The following is a 20,525-nucleotide window of genomic DNA, read 5'->3' as shown; positions in this document are numbered from 1 at the left end:
ACTAAGGTAAATTTCCAAGGAAAGGCTATCTCTTGTTGCAAATAATTGAAATTAATGAGCACAGAGTCCAAGTCAGTGGCACAATTTCCTTCAGTAAATATTGTATCCTTACAAGACCTTGCATTCATCTCTACTTTATTTTAGATATTGTAACATAGTAAAGTAAAAAGCAGAAGACTATTTATGAATTCATAATGACTTAAAGCCCCTGTTTCATGAGTTTCCTATCTGCAAATGTTATCAATCAACACTGGTCATGCACAAAGTAGAAGAAAGTCAGAAAGCAGAAACAAATAGCACAATCATTTTACCTTAAAAAGTAATTTGAATAAATTCCTTAATAGGATTCAATACCAGAAAAAATGTTTTCACTCTGACCTCACCAATATAAATAGGCAAAGAAAAAAATATACAAGTATCTCATGGTTTAATTGCTCTATGCATTTATTGTCTATTATTAATGCAGAAAGGGGACAAAAAGCTCACAAACAATCTACACAATTCACAAGACGCAGAGTAGGGATAAAGGTGACTTAGATGAATCAACAGTATTCTAGGGTCTTGGTGGACGCATTCCTGGGGGAGGTGGACCTAGAAAACAAAAAATAAAACAAAATTCAATGAAATAGTCAGAAAAATAATATATATGCATTCAAAGCCCTGGCTGCTACTCTCAAACTCCTATAATCCCAATTCACCTCTAATTCCTGGTGGTGGGGGCCTCATTCCAGGAGGAGGCATGCCTATTGGCGTCCCTCGAGCAGGGGGAAGCCCAATTGGTGGGCCCATAGGTGGTCTCATACCAGGTGGAGGAGCCATGATGCCTACAAAGAAAACAATTCAGAAATAAAGACCTTATAAGTTGGCTCAGGAAAGTTAGACTTCAGCCCAAAGTAATGAGAAGAAATGAGCTGGGTTCAATCCAGAAAGAAAGAGGGAAAAGCAGCAGCCAGTGAGGATCAAATAATTTCTTTTTAAATATTGCTCCTGTTTGCCATCTCCAATTCAAAAAGAATTCCTACTCTTTCATTAAAAACTAATAATATACTCCCAAAATCTCTAATTGAGCACTTAGGTTGTGTCTGAATCCATTATCTAAATCAGTTGTTGTTGTTGTCTCAAACTGACTTAGATAATGGCATATGAACTCCTGGAGATACAAATTATTCTTTTTCACAAATAACCATACCTGGTGGTGGGGTTGCTCTGCCTACAGGTGGGGGTGGAGTCCCCCGTCCTGGTGGGTACTGTGTTGGGGCTCCAGCAATGCTGGCAGTAGCAGCAACAGCAGCAGCTGCTACAGTACCTCTTCCTTGTGGAGTCATTACCTAAGAGGGCAGAGCCAGGAAGACAATAAAAATGAGAAGAAACATGCTCACATTTTTATACACAGAAAATAAATATTAGGTATGTCCTCTTAAATGCTAAATAATTACTGCAATTTTATACTTGTCTCATTCATATTTTATTTTTGCAGCACTAGGAATGAAATCCAAGGGCTTAATCACATGTCAAGTGCATGCTCCACCACTGAGATACATCCCATCCTGAGTTCTGCATTTTTTTTTAATCTTGGTATTATGGGCTGGGGTTGTAGCTCAGTGGTAGAGGACTTGCCTAGCATGTGTGAGGAACTAGGTTCAATTCTCAGCACTGCATATAAATAAATAAAGGTCCATCAACAAATAAAAAATATTTTTTAAAAATCTTGGTATTATGACATATCAAAGCAGCTATTCTCTTTTTTCCAAATCTGACATGTACATTCGTATTTTTCTGAATAAGCAAATAATAGTTTTACTCCTAACAAGGTGGCTTTAAATATCCAGTAACCATTTTAAATAACTAGTTTTATTACCTTGCTTTTATATTTATCTCACTGCTTATTCTATAACATATACTGCTTAAACAAATACACATTTTTAAATATCCTCAATCCAAGGATCTACTCACATTTCCCCATTAAGCTAAAACCCTTTCCTTGTTACCCACCTGCTGGGATGGACCTCCAACTCCTCTGACAGGGCCTGCTAATCCAGCAGGAGCCTGGGGAATTGGTACACCAGCTGGTACTCCTCTGCCAGCTGCCCTCCCAACCCCAGGACCTCCTGCAGCTCCAGCAAGTGGCACCCGAGCAATACCAGTCTGAAATAAGAAAATTTATAATGTAGAACTGAATGACTTACTCAAGTTCTCAGCACTTTTATACAAAAACCATTTTACCCACTATGTTCCCAGGCCTCCCACCTAACATTAATTTCAGCACTCAAATGGAAAAAATGAGTATATATACCATGGAGATAATTCTCCACATATATATTTTTCAAATTGTTAGGACACATACCATGTGGAAATAAATCGACAACTCCCATGATTACCTAGGTAACCCAGCACATAAAGTAACCCATCAGAAAACTTTTAATTCATAAAAGTTCAAATATTAGCTAGCTTCAAGTTCTGAACACATTTGACAAAAGTATACTATATTGTGCTTCCCTGGTCCCCCAATTTCAGCCATCTCAAAGAATACAATATTCTCCCATATTTAAATTATTTCCTTTTATATACCAATTAAGAATAAAACAACAAAAAATTACTTTCAAAGACAAAATTTTAAAGAGCTCTGTCCTGCCCTGTATCTTCCTTACATCTTTAGGGGGTGGTCCCTCCACAGTCATGGATACCAAGTTCTCCCCACGCAGCAACACCAGACCTAAAACCCGCTTTTCTTCACGCTCTGGCTGCTTTGCATTCTTTGGCCTATGAATAAGAAGAAATTTTAGTGAGAGAAATTTTAGCAATCCTCAAATTTTTCATTAAACACAAGTACTAAATAAGACAAAAACTAATGCCAAGATTCTCACTTAAGTTATTCAGTTTAATCCCCTAAATGAAACATTCAGACTCAATTTACATATATAAATAGCAAAGCTCCTTTCCTATTTTAACTATTGTCCTTTCCAGAATATTTCCTGGATATTACACAAATATTACAAAAAGTGAATTACTTTTGTAAAATATAGATGGAAATTATGAGACTTAGCCTTTTAAGGTAGATAAAATTTTCAACTCTATTTCCACATTAAAATGGAAAATAGGGCTGGGGCAGTGGCTCAGTGGTACAGTGCTTACCTAGCATGTGTGAGGCACTGGGTTTGATCCTCAGCACCACATAAAAATAAATAAATAAAATAAATATCTATCAACAACTAAGAAAAGATTAAAGAAATGGAAAATAAATTTTTAAAATCACTTTTAACTAAATAAATCTTGAATAAAAAACTGAAATAAAAGAAATAGTAATAGAGAGAAGGGATACCAAATGGTATTCGTAACACAATTTCCCAACCATGGACAATTACTTTCTCTCCTTCAATGTAAGACTGTCAGAGAGGACAGTCAATTAATACTTCTAATTTTTTGAAATACATATAATTTGATATTTCAATCATATTTTGCTGTTTTAATCTCAGTAATGCATGATTATTTTTGCAAATTTACACTAATACATTGGATACAATGCCTTTAAAGCTCTAACCCAAGTCAGACATGACATTAAGAGATTAGACAATAGACTGGCCCTGCTATAGTTTCTCTACATGAAAGTCACCCTTTATAAACTCTACTTTAGCTCTGCCCTTGGATTTTCACTGCTTTTGCTTCCAACTGTTACCCAATCCTCAGACTTACTTGATTTTCCTGAACTCATCACAATCACAAAGGATCAAATTCATATGCTTGTCAAAAGCCTTAAAGGTACCAATGAAGATTCGGCCATCTTGCAGGATACATCTCATTCTATAGTCAATGTGCTGCAGCATCTTGCTACTCTTGCCCACAGTCTGTAATTATTAAAAGGAATGTCAATAGTCAATTTGTCTCATTTCTTGCCTGCTCCCATATCAATCCAAATCTGGTTTCCTTAACAAGTCCTCTTCCAAGCCTTTTCTGCAACATTTCTTCTCTCTCACTAAATATACTAGACCAAATTTTGACCCAGGACCACTAGACTCTTCTAAGAAAACCTTTACTTCTTAAAATTTTAGGCAGTTTTCCCATCATTACTCATTATATTTTTTTCTGAAATCCCTCAGATCACAGTTGGTTACCTTTTAGAACTATAATCTCTCTACCCTTCCCAAATACGACCTTTTTTCTGATCATTTGATTTTATAAACTGTTTATTTTACCCTGAACAAATCTGTACCTAAAATAAAACTACAAATCCCATCAACCTAACTAAAGCATAATGCATGGTATTTCTTAGCTTTGTAAAGACATTCAGATCCATAACACCTACAACAATATTCAGAACTTCCAAATTCTTGTTTCTCCACATTTTCTTTCGTCTTTGTTCCCATACAGAACCATTTTAGATATTTATCACAGTAACCCTCCCATGTGAGATTTTAATATAGAGTCATGATCTCCCTATATTAATATAATGTGATTCTTTGTGGTATTATAAAACAATATAGAATGTTATTTTTTTTTGATACGTCAAGAACCAATTTTGATACTCTTGGAGAATGCATGCTCTATATTTTCAGAATCATGAAATTTTTATTAGGATACTCTATCCAGATAATTTTCATCTATATTAACCAACTGATTCTTTTGTCCCAGCAACTTGGAAGGCTGAGGCAGAATGACTGCAATTTTAAGGCCAGCCTCAGCAACTAAGCCAGACAGTCTTTAAAACAAAAAAAGTTAAAAAAAATTAATGGGCTGGTGATAGCTCAGTAGTGAAGCACCCCTGAGATCAATCTCTATACTTTAAAAAAAGGAGAAAAAACTTTCCTAAGTAGTCTGTAAGTCTTCAGAAATTAAGAGTCACCAATGGGCAAGATGGTTCCTTAAAACAGCAATGATCACCAAAAATTACTTCTGTATTTTCTTACATCATAAGTTATCTTTCTCTTTTCAGCATGATTTGTATAACTTGAATAACCAACCAATAATACGAAGCAGACATTTCTCATCTCCAGTTTTTTTTTTAATACAATAAGAATACGTCTATGGATATAATCTCTTTCCTAACTTTTAAAACCCAAAGCTCCTCATACCTTGGGAAACTATTATTTTGGGCCCTTATAGCATCTTACCACCCCCGTACTTTAATGTACATCTTACCATGATTGCTGTTCCACCAAAGCCGATGTCAAAAATAAAAGCTTGGTACAGATAAAGGTATGATGAAGGTTCTCTTATAAACAATGCAAGCTGGGCAGAAGCTTCATAAATAGTAGACAGAGCCTGCAGAGGAAAGCATGTTATAGCTGCACTGCAATATATCATATTTTAAACAAGTTAATTCTGCACTAAAATCACTGCAACACACATTCAAAACATCCCTCCTCTCACGCTGCCATAGCAAGAGTCTAACAAATTTCAGTATTCCCTCATCTTAACTCTCACATTTGACACACCTAGAGAAATAAAACTCATTTATTTTACCTTCTAATTCTTAAATGTCCCAAGTAAGCATGAATTCCCAATTCCAAAATTTACATCAATATCTCAATTATTCCTGAATTTAGTCAATTTTCAACTGCAAGTTTCTCTTTCTTTCCCCTAAATCCTGTTCAAATTGATATTAGGTAATCTTTCTTCACCAAATAATATGAATCTGCTTAAGACTTCCTATGTAGTCAGTTATAGCCAGTACAGTACAGGGTCTCAAACTATTGACCATAATAATTGCAAAGTAAAACAGCAGCTTCACATCATATGATAGATGAGTAGTCACTATGTATCTTTCTCAAATGAAAGGACATAAAAGCAAGGTAAACCACCTAAGATCAATCATCATAGCAAGGTCAAACTTTTATAAAATATAGACTTTGAAATCATCATAAACTTGAGACTCTCTACAGAAAAATGTACAAAATATGATTACCAATGACATAACAGGAGAAAATACAAATGGGACATATTCATCTACAAAACAATGTGAATTAAAACCACATGACCAGGGTGCAGTGGAACATGCCTATAATCCCCACAATATGGGAGGCTGAGGTGAGAGGATTGTAGATTTAAATCCAACCTTGGCAACTTATCAAGACCCTACCTCATCATGAAAATAAGTAAATAATAGATGGCAAGCATACACATGCAAAAATATTTCCTTCAAAACTTTTATTTAATGACAAAAAATACCCAAAGGAAGTATGAGAACCTAAGTATGTTTTCATGTTACTAAACGCTTCCTCAGATGCCCTTAGAAAGTGATGACATAAAATTTAGGAATCGTACTACAAAAAAAAATAAGTTTAAAGAAGAAATAAAATTTTCACTAAATTTATACTCTACGCTCTGCACTAAGATAATTAATGTTATTACACATTCAGATGCCAAAAATGTACCTGTGGTCAGACATAGTAGCACAAGCCTGTAATCCAAGCTACTCCAGAGGCTGAGGAATAAGGAAAATTAGAGGTCAGCCTGAATACTTTAGGTACACTCCATGTCAGAATTTTGAAAAAAGTAGCAGGAACATAACTCAGAGGTAGAGCACTTGTCTGGGTTGAGTCTCTGGGTTCAATCTCCAGTATGCAAAATTTTTTTTTAAATAAAATATAAAGCATGGGTTGGGGATATAGCTCAGCTGGTACAGTGCTTGCCTTGCATGCACAAGGCCCTGGGTTCAATCCCCAACACCACTAAAAAACTAATTAATTAACTAATTAATTAATTTAAAAATAAAGGGCTGGGGCTGTAGCTCACTGCCAATGCACTTGCCTAGCATATGTGAAGCGCTGGGTTTGATCCTCAGCACCACATAAAAATAAACCACATAAAGGCATCCTGTCCATCTACAACTACAAAAAATATTAAAAAATAAAATATAAAGGAACTCCTGGTTGAATAGCTCTCATCCAAAATGTTTGCTACCAAAAGTCCAAAAGTGTTTCAGATTTCATGTTTTAGACTCTAGAGTATTTGCATACACATCTTGAGATACACAGAAGGCAGTAACAAATGTCAAATTTAAATTAATTTGTTTCAAATACACCTGGGTAGCCAAAAAAAAAATGCTAGGTTAAAAAAATTTAATCTGTGAACACCTGCTCATTGAAAAATGCCTTTACTCTGAAGAGCAGTTGGGGACAGTGATCAGATTCCAGTATTTATATACAAGTCCATGTAATTATTACAAAATGTTGGGTATAAAGGATTCAATGAAATGATTTCTCAGAAAAGCTGTCTCTTCAGATCTCAGTTCAAAATGATGGCTATAAACAATCCGTGTTAACTCATGTTGAAGATGTTGAAGAGTAACATTTCAAAAAACAAAAATAAAATCTACAGAGAATTCATCAATAAAACCCTTTTCTTCTAAAGTTTTATTTTCTAAACAAATAATAATTAAATAACTGAGCATGTACGTGTGCATGTTTGAATGTACAAGTAAATCCTAGAAATTTGGGCATTGTAATGTTGAAACAGAAAATAATTGCAAAATAAAACAGAATACTAATTCAAAATCAAATTTGGAATGTCTTCTTTCCTATTAAAAAAAGTGAGCAAGGTCTGGAGCTACGGCTCAGAGGTAGAGCACTCATCTCACATGTGTGAGGTCCTGGGTTCGATCCTCAGCACCAAATAAATAAAAGTAAAGATATTGTGTTCACCTACAACTAAAAAATTTAAATTTCATTTTAAAAAAAGTGAGCAACCAACAAAAAATACAAACTAAATAAATATTCATTACATTGAGAAATTATGGATAGTATCTTTGTTACATTGCTGATTCCAAGAAGAAATACATTAGAGAAAACATGAAAGTGAGAAAAAGACAATAAAAAATAAATAATTAGGGGACTGGGGTTATGGCTCAGCGGTAGATCACTCGCCTAGCATGTGCAAGGCCCTGGGTTCGATCTTCAGCACTACATAAAAATAAAATAAATACATTGTGTCCAACGACAACTAAAAAATATATTTAAAAAAGAACTATAATTGAAAAATAAAAAATTAGTAAATAAGCATAGGAAAATACTTAGATTCTCTTAACACTCATTGCTAATGAATGTGTGATGTATTTACAGCTTTCATTTATGCCAAAATTGGTCAAAGTGAAAAGAGACATACTACATTTGGAAGGTTAAGAAATTAAAACAGTAAATACTTTAAAACTAGACACACACACAAAAATGAAGTCTATCACAAAATGTAATTATAAAACATTCACTAGGGGCTGAGGCTGTGGCTCAGCGGTAGCACACTTGCCTGGCATGTGTAAGGCACTGTGTTCAATTCTCAGCACCACATATAAATAAATAAAGGTCTATTGACAACTAAAACATGAATAAATAAAACATTCACTAAGATATTTAATGCCCATTCATAAAAATTTTTCATATAAAGTTGATAATGCAAAATAAAATATGAATAAAACTTTCTGAAAAGCATGCACTATGAAATGTTTGGAAGTGACACAAAAACATGTCAAAATATCAGGGGAGGGACATTAAGTTCAAACTTCTATTGTTTTAAATGTCATACAATGTGCTTATTTTATGACACTAATCACTACAGTATCAGCTCTAACCTGGTTTTTTGTTTGTTTGTTTCTCTTGAAATCAGCTAGCTTGATGTTCCAGTATTGCTTTAACCACCTCTTGGTGTCTCAGCTAAGAAGGCCTGTCTCAGTTCCGCCTGAAAATCCACCACAGGTACTTGTTGCTGCTGAGAACGCCTTGGGTACAAATGACACCTATTAAAAGAACACAATATATATATATATAGATATATATATATTCTATCTATATATTTATATTCATATATATATTATATCTATATTTATATGTGTATATATATACATACACACACATATAAATATAAATACACATACAAGATACATCTTATTAATAAGATTTTTGTCCATGTGCAATTATATGAAATAAAACACAAAGACCCTTAAACTTATGAAGGTTCTCCTTTATGTTCAGAATAGACCATTTTTACCTAGTAAGTTAACTATTAACACAAAACACAAAATCTTGACACATAAGTATGTGCAAGAAACTAGCAGATACTTACCCAATCTGGAAATATTTTCAAAGAACTATAAAACTAAGAACTATTACTCCTGTAGAAATACTATTAGTACCATATCCATCATTCAATTTCCAATTATTCTAAAATGCTTACTCTCCTGCAATAGAGTGAGGGTATTTGCTTAGCAAACATTAATGATGTATAAAGACTCTCATCTGAAGCATTTTCTTCATAAATAAATACCTAATAACTTGCAAAGTCCATGAGATTTGAGGGCTTTCAAACTATGTGATTCAACCATCTGTATTAGTAAGCAGGGAATTCGATAAGAAAACCCTCCATACACCCTATGGGACAGTAACCTCGCTGTGAATCTAATAAGAAAGAGATGGCCATGGTGGTACAGTCCTATAATCCCAACTCTGGAGGTCAAGATAGGAGGACCACAAAATCAAGCCCAGTCTCAACAGCTTAGCAAAGCCCACAATAAACATCAAAAACAAAGGAGATGCAGCACAGTGGTAAAGTACTCTAGGTTCGATCCTCAGCATGTGCACATGCTTGTTGTCTGTCTCTCTCTCTCTCTCTCTCTCTCTCTCTCTCTCACAAACACACACACACACACACATACATACACACACACACAATAAATAAAGGAAATTATAGTTTGCTGATCAACAGGAAAGGTCTGCTATTGATATTAGCAATTTTACCCTGTTGGTAAGGGGAAAAATGATAAAATATATTTGAAAATATTTAATAGCACTGGATTTGGAAATGAGACTGGTACAGGTTTCCACTTTTTTTCTATATATTTTCCATTGTGTGTTAAACATGCTGTTAAATAATAAAGAATTTAAGTCAGGTGCCATGGCATAGACATGTAATTCCAGCGACTTAGGGAGTATGAGAGTAAGACTAGACTGAGAAGTACCTTGGCAAGACCCTCAGCAACTTGAGATAAATAATAAAAAGGACTAAGGATGTAATTCAGTGGCAAAGAGACCCTAGATTCAATCCCCAGCACATACATACATACATACATACATAAATAAAATTAGCTGGCCTCTGTTCCAGGTTATCAGGAAGTCACATCTAACTCTTTGGAATTTACAAAAAGATAGAAATATCTTTATTGTTCTTGGTGGTTTATGCTAGTGAGATAATTCAGATTGGGATATGGCCAGGCCCAAGAAAAAACAAACAAATATTAAAGAGAAGGCTTCAGAACCTGACTTCCTAGGATAGGATGGAACCTAAAGACTGATTTCAATCACATGACCAATGTTTCAGTTAATTTTGTCTACATAATGAAACCCCAACACAACAGTGGATTTCTGAAGTTCTGTTATGTTTTCTAATGGGTTTTATCTACTAACATACAGAGTACATCCTGAAAGAATGTAGCTTTATGTTTGAGACCCTCTCAGACCTTGACCTACATTTATTTGTAAGTTTTATAAAACTTGTACTAAGTTGTAGTGTTTGCCTAGCATGCATAAGGCTCTGGGTTAAATCCCCATAACATTTTTTACAAAATCACACAGATATACATATAAAGAATATGTACACATATATATAGAGAGGTATTTGTGTGTTATGTTTTATTTTTAAGTTCTGAGACATTTTCCCAAATAATCAAATCTGAAAGCACACTGGGAATCACAGATTCACAAGCTAGCTGGATCAGATGTATCATGGCATGGGAACCCTGCAGCTTATGGGCTAATGTGTGAATTAAGGACAATCAAATGGAGAGAATATTAATATCTGTGATGTGTGCAATAATTCAAGTTAGTTGGCCTCAGTTACATTTAAATTTTCCTACCCCAATCACCAAATAATAAAATCTATCCTACCATTGCTGGGAGATGCATGTTAGGCAAGCATTTTATCACTGAGCTATATGCCCAGGTCTGAATAATAAATAATCTAAGTATTCCTCATTTCAATCTCACTGTTGCCATACAGCAACCAGTTCTCTAGCCTAACAAAATCCTAAAACTGTTGAAGGAAGAAGGAAAAAAAACAACTTTGCTTCTTGAAACTTGAATTAAGAGAATTTCCTATTAAGTATCTTCCTTGGTTAACTCTGGGAGCCTAAAGACAACTGAGGTTAAGAATGAGAAAACAAGGGGCTGGGGATGTGGCTCAAGTGGTAGCATGCTCGCCTGGCATGTGTGCAGCCCGGGTTCAATCCTCAGCACCACATACAAATAAAGATGTTGTGTCCACCAAAAACTAAAAAAAATAAATATTAAAAATTCTCTCTCTCTCTTTAAAAAAAATGAGAAAACAAGATGCAGGCTATATAGCATTACACATCACAAAAAGCAGAATATTAATCAGGAAATACATTTGAAGGTATACCTAAAATAGATAAAAGATGACTCTCCAACCCTAATTACCTCAAACTGAAAATATATCAACTAACAGGGAAGATATTATCCCAAGAACAAGAGATGATGTGGTGACATATCTAATGAAAGACAAAATTACCATCAATTCCACGAGTGGAATAAAAGTCAGCACAGTTCTATTCATACTCATTAGTTTGTATCTTGTGCTATTTTTATTTAGTTTTGTATTGAACTTTCTAGAATGAATAAAATGATAATTATTTAGGGCTTGAATCAATAGAATCCCTCTAGGCAGAATGGACTCCCATCTTTATTGTTTGGGAGAAGGTAGGATATTAATTGGATAAATATCAATGAAGATTCGGTTTAATAAAATATACAAGTACCTGGCTTATGAAATTTTGAGCTTATATATAAACCATGATACAAGTTCTATTAATCCTACATTTAGACACAGGGTCTCTGGTTTAATTCCTAGGTCCTTGATCCATTTTGAGTTGAGTTTTGTGCATGGTGAGAGATAGGGATTTTATTTCATTTTGTTGCATATGAACTTCCAGTTTTCCCAGAATCATTTGTTGAAAAGGCTTTCTTTTCTCTAATGTATGTTTTTGGCACCTTTGTCAAATATAAGATAATTGTAATTTTGTGGGTTAGTCTCTGTACCATTGGTCTATCAGTCTGTTCTGGTGCCAATACCAAGCTGTTTTTGTTACTATTGCTCTGTAGTATAGTATAAGGTCTGGTATAGTGATGCCACCTGCTTTACTGTACTTGCTAAGGATTGCTTTAGCTATTCTGGGTCTCTTATTTTTTCCAGATGAATTTCATGATTGCTTTTTCCATTTCTATGAGAAATGCCATTGGTATTTTGATTAGAATTGCATTAATTCTGTATAGTTCTTTTAATAGTATGGCCATTTTGATAATATTAATTCTGTCTATCCAAGAGCAAGATAGATCATTCCATCTTCTGAAGTCTTCTTTAATTTCTTTCTTTAGTGTTCGGTAGTTTTCATTGTAGAGGTCTTTCACCTCTTTTGTTAAGTTGATTCCTAAGAATTTTTTTTGAGGCTATTGTAAATGGGGTAGTTTCCTTCATTTCCCTTTCAGAGGATTTGTCACTGATGTATAAAAAATGTGCCATATATACACAATGGATTTTTACTCTGCAGTAAAAGAGAATGAAATCATGACATTTTCAGGTAAATCAATGGAGTTATAGAAGATAATGCTAAGTGAAGTTAGCCAATCCCCCCAAAAAAACAAATACCAAATGTTTTCTCTGATATAAAAAGACTGATTCATAGTGGGGTAGGGAGGGGGAGCATGGAGGAATAGAGGAACTATAGATAAGGCAGAGGGATGGGAGAGGAAGGAAGTGGGTAGAAGATTAAAAATGATGGTGGAATGTGATGGTGTTATCCAAAGTACATGTATGAAGACATGAATTGGTGTGAATATGCTTTAATACAACCAGAGATATGAAAAAAGTGTGCTCTATATGTGTAATATGGATTGCAATGCATTCTGCTATCATATACATATATTATATATATATCTAATAAAAAATCCTACATATATATTTCCATAATCTATTTACTCTAAGAATGAAGAGAACTGGAAAATTATACAATTTCCCTAACTCAATACTCATCTCAGATCCTGCCCCCAATACAAGAAGGACTATGAAGTTTAATATATAACATACACAGTATATATCAGAGAAACTCAAGTTATATTTTCATTAAAATCAAACTGTTTCCACAGATATGAACAAGACAGACAGATAACTGGAGAAGGCCACTTCATCCCAAAACAAGAGGAGCATGAGATCACTTGTATTAATCTAGGTTCAGAATGTATAAAATAAAAACTCATAACAAAACACAACAAACAAAATGGAACTCCATTTACTAAAAAGATCCTCCCTCAACAGATGTCCTTCCCCATAAACTCTACCACAAGCTCTCTAAACTCTACTGGAAACTCTAGGAACATTCAAAACTTTGAAAGTTAAAGGGAGGTTTTTATGTTGAAGCACTCCCGGGTGTAGGGAGGCTGAGGTAGAAGAATTGTAAGTTCAAGGCCAGTTTAGGAATGTTAGTGATACTGGTATCAAAATGAAAAAATATATATATAAGCCAGGCACAGTGGCACATGCATGTAATCCCAGGGACTTGGGAGCCTGAGGAAGAATAATCCCAAATTCAAGGCCAGCCTCAGAAATTTAGGGATGTTCTAAACAACTTAGCAAGACCCTCTTTCAAAAAATTGTTTAAAAAGGGCTGGGGATGCAGCTCAGTGGTAGAGCACTTGCCTAGTATAAACAAGGCCCAATCCCCAGAAACTCAAAAATAAAAACACACTCAAAAAAGAATTTTAATTCCTAAAAATTAGAAGAAATGGAGAAATCTTTATTCTCACCAGTAATTTCAAGTGTGCTAATCTTTTGGGCATGGCAGCATACACCTGTAATCTCAGGGATCTGGGAAGCTGAGGCAACGGGATTCCAAGTTTAAGGCCAGCCTCCATGATTTAGTAAGACCCTCAGCAACTTAGCAAGACTCTGTCTCAAAATTTAAAAAATGATGTAGCTCAGTGGTACAGAACCCTTGGGCTCACTTCTCAGTGGCCCTACTAAATAAAAAATAAAATAAAATGTGCAATCCTTTGACAATCTTTCATATATACAATGATTACATGACAACAATAAGACATAACTGTTACCTACCTTCTACAATTTAAAAAATACTACAGTTAAGGAAATAAATTATTATACACTGCATTTTAGAATGATTGTTCATATCCTCACTGTTAGAAGACAAGGAATGCAAACAAAATAAGTATCAAGTAGGTTAATAATTAAAATAACCCTAATCTATAAAATAATATAGAATTACATATATCACTATAGCAAGATCCCCAAGACATACTGTCAGAAAAGAATCACAAATCGCAATGTATACAAACAGACATATAAGCATGTATAGGATGAATTCTGAAATGATAAATACCAAGTACTTAAAAATTATCTCTGGAGTGGGAAGGGAAATGAATTGATTTTTTTTTTTTTGAGAGAGAGAGAGAGAGAGAGAGAGAGAGAGAGAATTTTAATATTTATTTTTTAGTTTTCGGCGGACACAACATCTTTGTTTGTATGTGGTACTGAGGATTGAACCTGGACCGCACGCATGCCAGGCGAGCGCGCTACCGCTTGAGCCCCAGCCCCAGCCCCGATAGTGGTTTTAAGAAGAGACTCTGTAGGCCGGGCAGAGTGGCACATACCTGTAATCCTAGTGACTCAGGAGATTGAGGCAGCAGGATTGCAAGTTTAAAGTCAGCCTCAACAATTTAGTGAGACCCTAAGCAACTCAGTGAGACCCTGTCTCTAAATAAAATATTTCAAAAAGGGCTACGGATGTGGATCAGTGATTAAGTGTCCCTGGGTTCAATCCTTGGTACCAAAAAATGAAGAAGAGACTCTATAGTGTCCCAACACCCTTGTCCTGTTCTAGGACTTAGGGTCTCAGGGACACTAGACAGGTGTTCTATCAATACCTGTTCAATCAATCTCACCATTTTACCATATCATCTATATTACATTCATGTGTTTTGTTTATTTTTAGTCTCTCCATTCCATGATATTTTTGTTCTAAACTAAAACATGATCCTGACCTCAGTTGGTTCTCAGCCCAGACTGTACTCACTCTTGATTGCTCAGTGAGGCTGTCCTTCTACGTTTGACTTGGACTTCCACTTCTGGCACGTGCTGTTCTGTAGTTCGTCTCAGGTGTAAGCGATCCCTGAAACAGATTAAAAAGAATTATTTGGTAGACTTCATCAATTTATGATGCAACTCATGATTGACTTATGAAAGTGACCAAAATCCAATTAAAACAAAATAAAACTAAAATATTAGAAGATCTTTACCCTTCAAATAATCAGGATCTTGACTATCACAGACAATCTGATTTTAAAAGATCAAGAAATGAAAGACATATTCACTTCCATTTATATTTACTCATCTGTACAGAAAAATACACACACACATTCAATAACATATCACCACTTCATACTCATTCTTCTGGCCAAAAATAGCAAAGCTAATTCCAAAAGTGGCTTGGGAAGCATATTTTAAAAATCATAATAAATAGTATTTTGTATAGTGAAATTATAGAACATTAAGTTTAAAGGGAAAAATTCTATTTTTAAAAAATGGAGCCTAAATTAGAAAAAAATATATATTCTATGCTTTCACAGTTATATCAAAATGAATCCTATTGGGCTGGGGCTGTTGCTCAATGGCAAAGCGCTTGCCTAGCATGTTTGAGGCAATGGGGTTCGATCCTTAGCACCACATAAAAAAAATTAACAAAGGAAATAAAGGCATTCTGTCCATCTATAACTACAAAAATATATTTTTAAAAAATGAAAAGTAAAAACTAATGGGATACCACAATTTATTATTATATCATTTCCTATAAAAATGTTTGATATACTTTATATTTTAAAATTCAATAAAGACCTCAGGAATTTTTGAAAATTAGCTAACAGTAGATCCTTCCCATCTGCACTTCCCTAATATAGGAAAGGTCAATGCTTCCAAAACAAAGAGAATTATGAAAAAGGAGAATTCTGGGCCAGTTAGTACTCAAGGGTAATTTACATATACTACTTTTACCAGTTTCAGAGGATGTCATCTTCAGCACAATTACTCAAGTTCCATGCCATAAAAGTGGATGGAAAGATAGTGCTGATCCATACAAAAGAAATAAGATTAAAATTTTATTGTCCTTTGTCATGATAGGGCAGCACTTATAATTCTCCCTGGAGGATTATGTGGCTCAGCAGTAGTGCACTTGCCTGGCATGTGAGGCGCTGGAGTCAATTCTCAGCATCAAATATAAATAAATAAAATAAAGGTCTATCAACAACTAAAAAAAATTTAAATAATAATAATAATTCTCCCTACAAATGGCTAAATAATAGCATAGTGACAGATAAAACATTTATAATGCTATCCATATTAAATGTGAAATTTGTTGGAAAACAAAAATGAACAATTAGAAGACAGTGGGTATGAGAGATAAAAATGTAATAAACACTGATCAAATAGAAAAGGGAAATAAACTAAGCTAACATCTTGCTTTGAACAGCAAGTTTTCCCTCAATCAAGCTTCCTTCATCTAAATCACTTGAAGAATTTGCACTCCTTCTTTTCAAAAAGCCCCAGCAAAGTGCCTAACGGATCAGAGATCTAAAAATCTTCAGATGCCTTGAAACAGGATGAGGTCTTTCCAGTGATCTGCCATATTGGGATGGTAAGTCGGAATCAAAGACTACAAAATGGCAGGCCAGCCTACACAGTTTTTTATAAAGAGTCAAAGGACTCAGAAGTTCAACCAAAATATATCTGCAGCAACATCTTCCTACAAGCCAGCAAAAAATGATCAAATAATAAATACTGCCCACAATAGTCTATTTTTCTAACTACTAAAAATAGAAAACTCCATAACAAAGCTTTGCAAGCTAACTAGATTTGCCTTTTTAATTTCAACTGAAGAAAACCAGACATATTGCTTAACAAAGATAAATGAAAAACATGATTAAATGAAGATAAGCACAAAGGAAAACAAAATCCCTAAAGGAAAAAAAGGTTTTAAAAAGTAATGGTATATAATAATCCTATCATTTGGTTTATTATTCTTTCTCATCAAATTTTCACAGTAGTTCCAACTTCAAAAATTATCAAAAGCTTAATTTAAAAATTCTTCTGCAGGCAATAGTCTTGAGCAGTGATTCTGATCCCATGCATATCCCCAAACCAATAGGGTTCTCACCACTTTTCTGATTCTGTTTTCTTCTCTTTTAACAAACACAACTGTAAGATCATAGGAGCCCAAGATGATTCAATGTTTGGCATGCTCCTGATTCCCCTACTTTAATAAAATTATCTCTTTGGTGGATAAAAAATTGGACATCAGAAGATTAAACAATATACACTTGATGGTAGATGTAATTATTAAATTATCAAATCTGGAAAAGGAAGGGGAATGTGTAAGGGGTTACTGAATGCACTTTGAAATTAGACCATACAAAACAGTAAAAGAACAATCTACAAAAATTAAAAGATGACTTTGAAAACAAATTTGACATCTCCACCAGTGATAGAGGCTGCCTCAAACAGCACATCAGATACTCTGGTGGATGCACATTTGATGTCCTATAGACCCTTACCACACCAATGTACTTCAGCACAGAAAAGGAGGGTCACAGGACAGCTGTGGAGACTGCAAATTCCTGACCTCTCCTTCATTCCATACTCCTTCATCCACCACACCCCTACCGTGGTACTGTGGGGACACGCCTGCTGCCAAGTCTTCTGAGTATGTGCAATCCTGCCTTCTTTCCCCCACCCTCCACTGCGACACAATAGGGAACGTGAGGTAAAACAGCAGCTGTTATAGCATCCAGGTGAAGGGATGGCTTCTATCCTCTTCAAGCTGATGCTGCATAACCGTGTTCTCCGCTACCAACCGCATGGCAGGTAGAGACAGCTATCCTCCCCACTGAGCCTGCGCACCCCGCACCCTTCACTGCAGCATTTTGGGGAGGGGGCGGACACCTCACCCAACATTTCTCCTACCTCACCCAAGCACTTTTGAGAGCATATGGCTGAAATTTCAGCATGGCAAAAATGAGAAAACAGGTGCAAACAGTGCTACACCTGCTGTGACAAGATGAGGAGGGGGCGACCACCCGCCCCACCCTGCTGCGCCTGCGCAGACTATTGCCTCTGCAGCAGCGGCCATCTTTGGGAAAGTGCACAATGGCGGTGACGCAAAATATTACCCGCTTCCAATCCTGAGATAGCCTTTGAAAACTATATTATGATAAGTAAAAACAATGAAAAACAATGCCTCTGTGGCATCACCTCACATATATGTCAGAAGATGCACAACACTAAATTGTGCACGCCATTTCCCTTTCTTACACATTAGCCACCTAAGTGAAGAAATCATAAAGGAATAAAATAGACAAGAAAACCAAATTAAATTTCTGTAACTAGCACTTCATTGTAGGGGCACAGCAGCTTAAGAAAGCAAAAAGCACAATCATAAAAATCAAAATGCACAACAGCCAAAGATCATGTGAAAATTAATGTTCCTTCAAAGTCTCTACTTCTGTCTGCAACCATCCGTCCTCTCACCCCCTCCCCCTCCACACCAGAGGTCATTCTGCTGACCCACTCAGTCACTTCGGACACCCAGCAGGCCCTGCCATTACTGCCATATGCACCAACGAACGTTCCCCACACTACCACTGCCACTGTGAGCATCCCAATGTCCCCCTCTACATCCACCACTGTTTCCCCACTCTTCCCACTCACATCAGAAACCGTGGTGGCCTCAACAACAATATGGGCTCTCCAACCTACTCTCGAGCCCCCAGCCCTCCAATGGCCCTGCATTACCTGCTGAACTATAGCTGTAACATCTCCGTTACAAGCAAAATCAGACAGAATACTCCAGTGCCCGGTAGATACCTGCTGTACCCTCCCCCACCAACTTCACCTCGGCATTACCCCCTACCAGAACTACTCCGCGGTCACCCTGGCATAAACCCCCAAACTGCACCAGGGTCCCCTCAGACAACCGTGGCATTGAATTCCTTCCCTAAAACCACGGTAGTCCCCTCAGTATATCCACTTCCATCCGTGCTACAGTAATCTCGCCCTATCCCGTAAGCTAAATCATTCGGTACTATGGACCAGCGCGGCATGGTCACCTCCGCATACCGTCCCCGAAACTCAGAGGCACTGTATACCTTTCCTTCATGGCGCCGAACGGTGAGCCCCACCCCTGGTCATGGACACCTCAGCGGACCCTCAGCGGTCCTCGGTCACCCTCAGTATTCCCCCACAAGACCGCGGGCAACCCACTGTAACTGCCTTGTATTTGAAAGGTAAAGGTTCACCCACGAAAGGAACTGCGCGGCATTACAGATGAGAGGATGCGGCAAAATGCGGCACGACACCAAAGAACAGAAGAGATAAATTCCAAGCCTCCAAAGGTGTCTATCTGGTTCTCCAAAACAAAGGGCTAAAGGCCCTGAAGTTCCAGTTTTGTACAGTACTCCATTTAGTAAACAACAAATGAAAGTTCCCCAAGATAACAGAAGCCACCAAAACGGCTGACCTTGCTCGCTCCATCGCGTCGCTGACCGCTCCTCAGGCCGAGGAGCCAGGCATCTCCAGGGGCCGCTCTGCTCTGCGCAAGACTGCCGCAGCGCAGATTTACCGCACCTCCGACCAGCGCATGCGCACCAATTCCCCCCAGTGCTGCACATGCGTGTCTATTTGCCGCAATGCAGAGGGTCCCACGTTCTCAAACCAGAATGACCCGAGTGCATTGGTTATTGGACCCCAATAATCCACATCTCTGATGCCTTAACTGAAGGACTTCAAAAACCACAAACATCTAAAATTAATGAATCTGCCTGCCTGTTTTTGTTTATTTATTTTAATTGTAAGATTATAATATTAGGTATTTCTGCTTTTTTAAAATATTTTTTAGCTGTTCTTGGACACATGCCTTTATTTTATTTATTTTTATGTAGTGCTAAGGATGGAACCCAGTGCCTCGCACATGCTAGGCGGGTGCTCTACTGCTGAGCCACAACGCCAGCCCAGGTATTTCTGCTTTTTTAAAAATAGGTGTAAAGCTGTGAAGAAATAATCCTTGGTTTCAAAGAAGCCTTTGCAGATGTCACAAGCCAAATAATCCTGACTTACAGTCTTTATCAGGTTTTACTCTATGCAGTACACAAAACTGCTTCAGAAAAGTTAAATTAAGCAAAACCACAGTCAACACAAATATGCCAGATTCTTGAAATACTATCCACAAGAAAATATTCCTCTCTCTAAAAAGATGCTATGTTGTTCAAATCTAGCAAACTATTCCCCCTTTTTGAATTAATATTTCTTTTGTAAACTGTCAAAATTATTCCCCAAAATCAGAATGTAAACTCTTTTAATACTAGGGGCTGGGATCGTGGCTCAGTGATTCTCAGCACCGTGTAAAAATCAATAAAATAAAGGACTACTGACCGAGGCTAGGGTTGCAGCTCAATGGTTGCACACTTGCCTGGGATGCA

The 20,525-nt window shown here is 36.3% G+C and overlaps 2 protein-coding genes across 2 annotated transcripts; both read right to left on the bottom strand.

Moving 5' to 3' along the window:
• Positions 1 to 420: 420 nt before the first annotated feature.
• On the bottom strand, positions 421 to 5,250 carry Snrpn (small nuclear ribonucleoprotein polypeptide N). The gene is made up of 7 exons (XM_021720400.1): positions 5,134 to 5,250; positions 3,691 to 3,842; positions 2,649 to 2,760; positions 1,993 to 2,145; positions 1,190 to 1,328; positions 699 to 824; positions 421 to 591 (listed from the first exon to the last, which is right to left on the bottom strand). The coding sequence occupies exons 1-7, from the start codon at positions 5,134 to 5,136 to the stop codon at positions 554 to 556; spliced, it is 723 nt and encodes a 240-aa protein (XP_021576075.1). The 5' UTR covers positions 5,137 to 5,250; the 3' UTR covers positions 421 to 553.
• Snurf (SNRPN upstream open reading frame) lies at positions 5,134 to 19,720 on the bottom strand. Its single transcript, XM_013365316.4, has 4 exons — positions 19,568 to 19,720; positions 15,077 to 15,172; positions 8,558 to 8,722; positions 5,134 to 5,256 (listed from the first exon to the last, which is right to left on the bottom strand). The coding sequence occupies exons 1-3, from the start codon at positions 19,579 to 19,581 to the stop codon at positions 8,617 to 8,619; spliced, it is 216 nt and encodes a 71-aa protein (XP_013220770.1). The 5' UTR covers positions 19,582 to 19,720; the 3' UTR covers positions 5,134 to 5,256; positions 8,558 to 8,616.
• Between the last annotated feature and the right edge of the window lie 805 nt (positions 19,721 to 20,525).

Source organism: Ictidomys tridecemlineatus, chromosome 5 (assembly GCF_052094955.1).
Source record: "Ictidomys tridecemlineatus isolate mIctTri1 chromosome 5, mIctTri1.hap1, whole genome shotgun sequence".
Taxonomy (NCBI): domain Eukaryota; kingdom Metazoa; phylum Chordata; class Mammalia; order Rodentia; family Sciuridae; genus Ictidomys; species Ictidomys tridecemlineatus.
The sequence above is the reverse complement of the archived record's forward strand: the minus strand, read 5'-3'. Positions and strand labels throughout refer to the sequence as shown.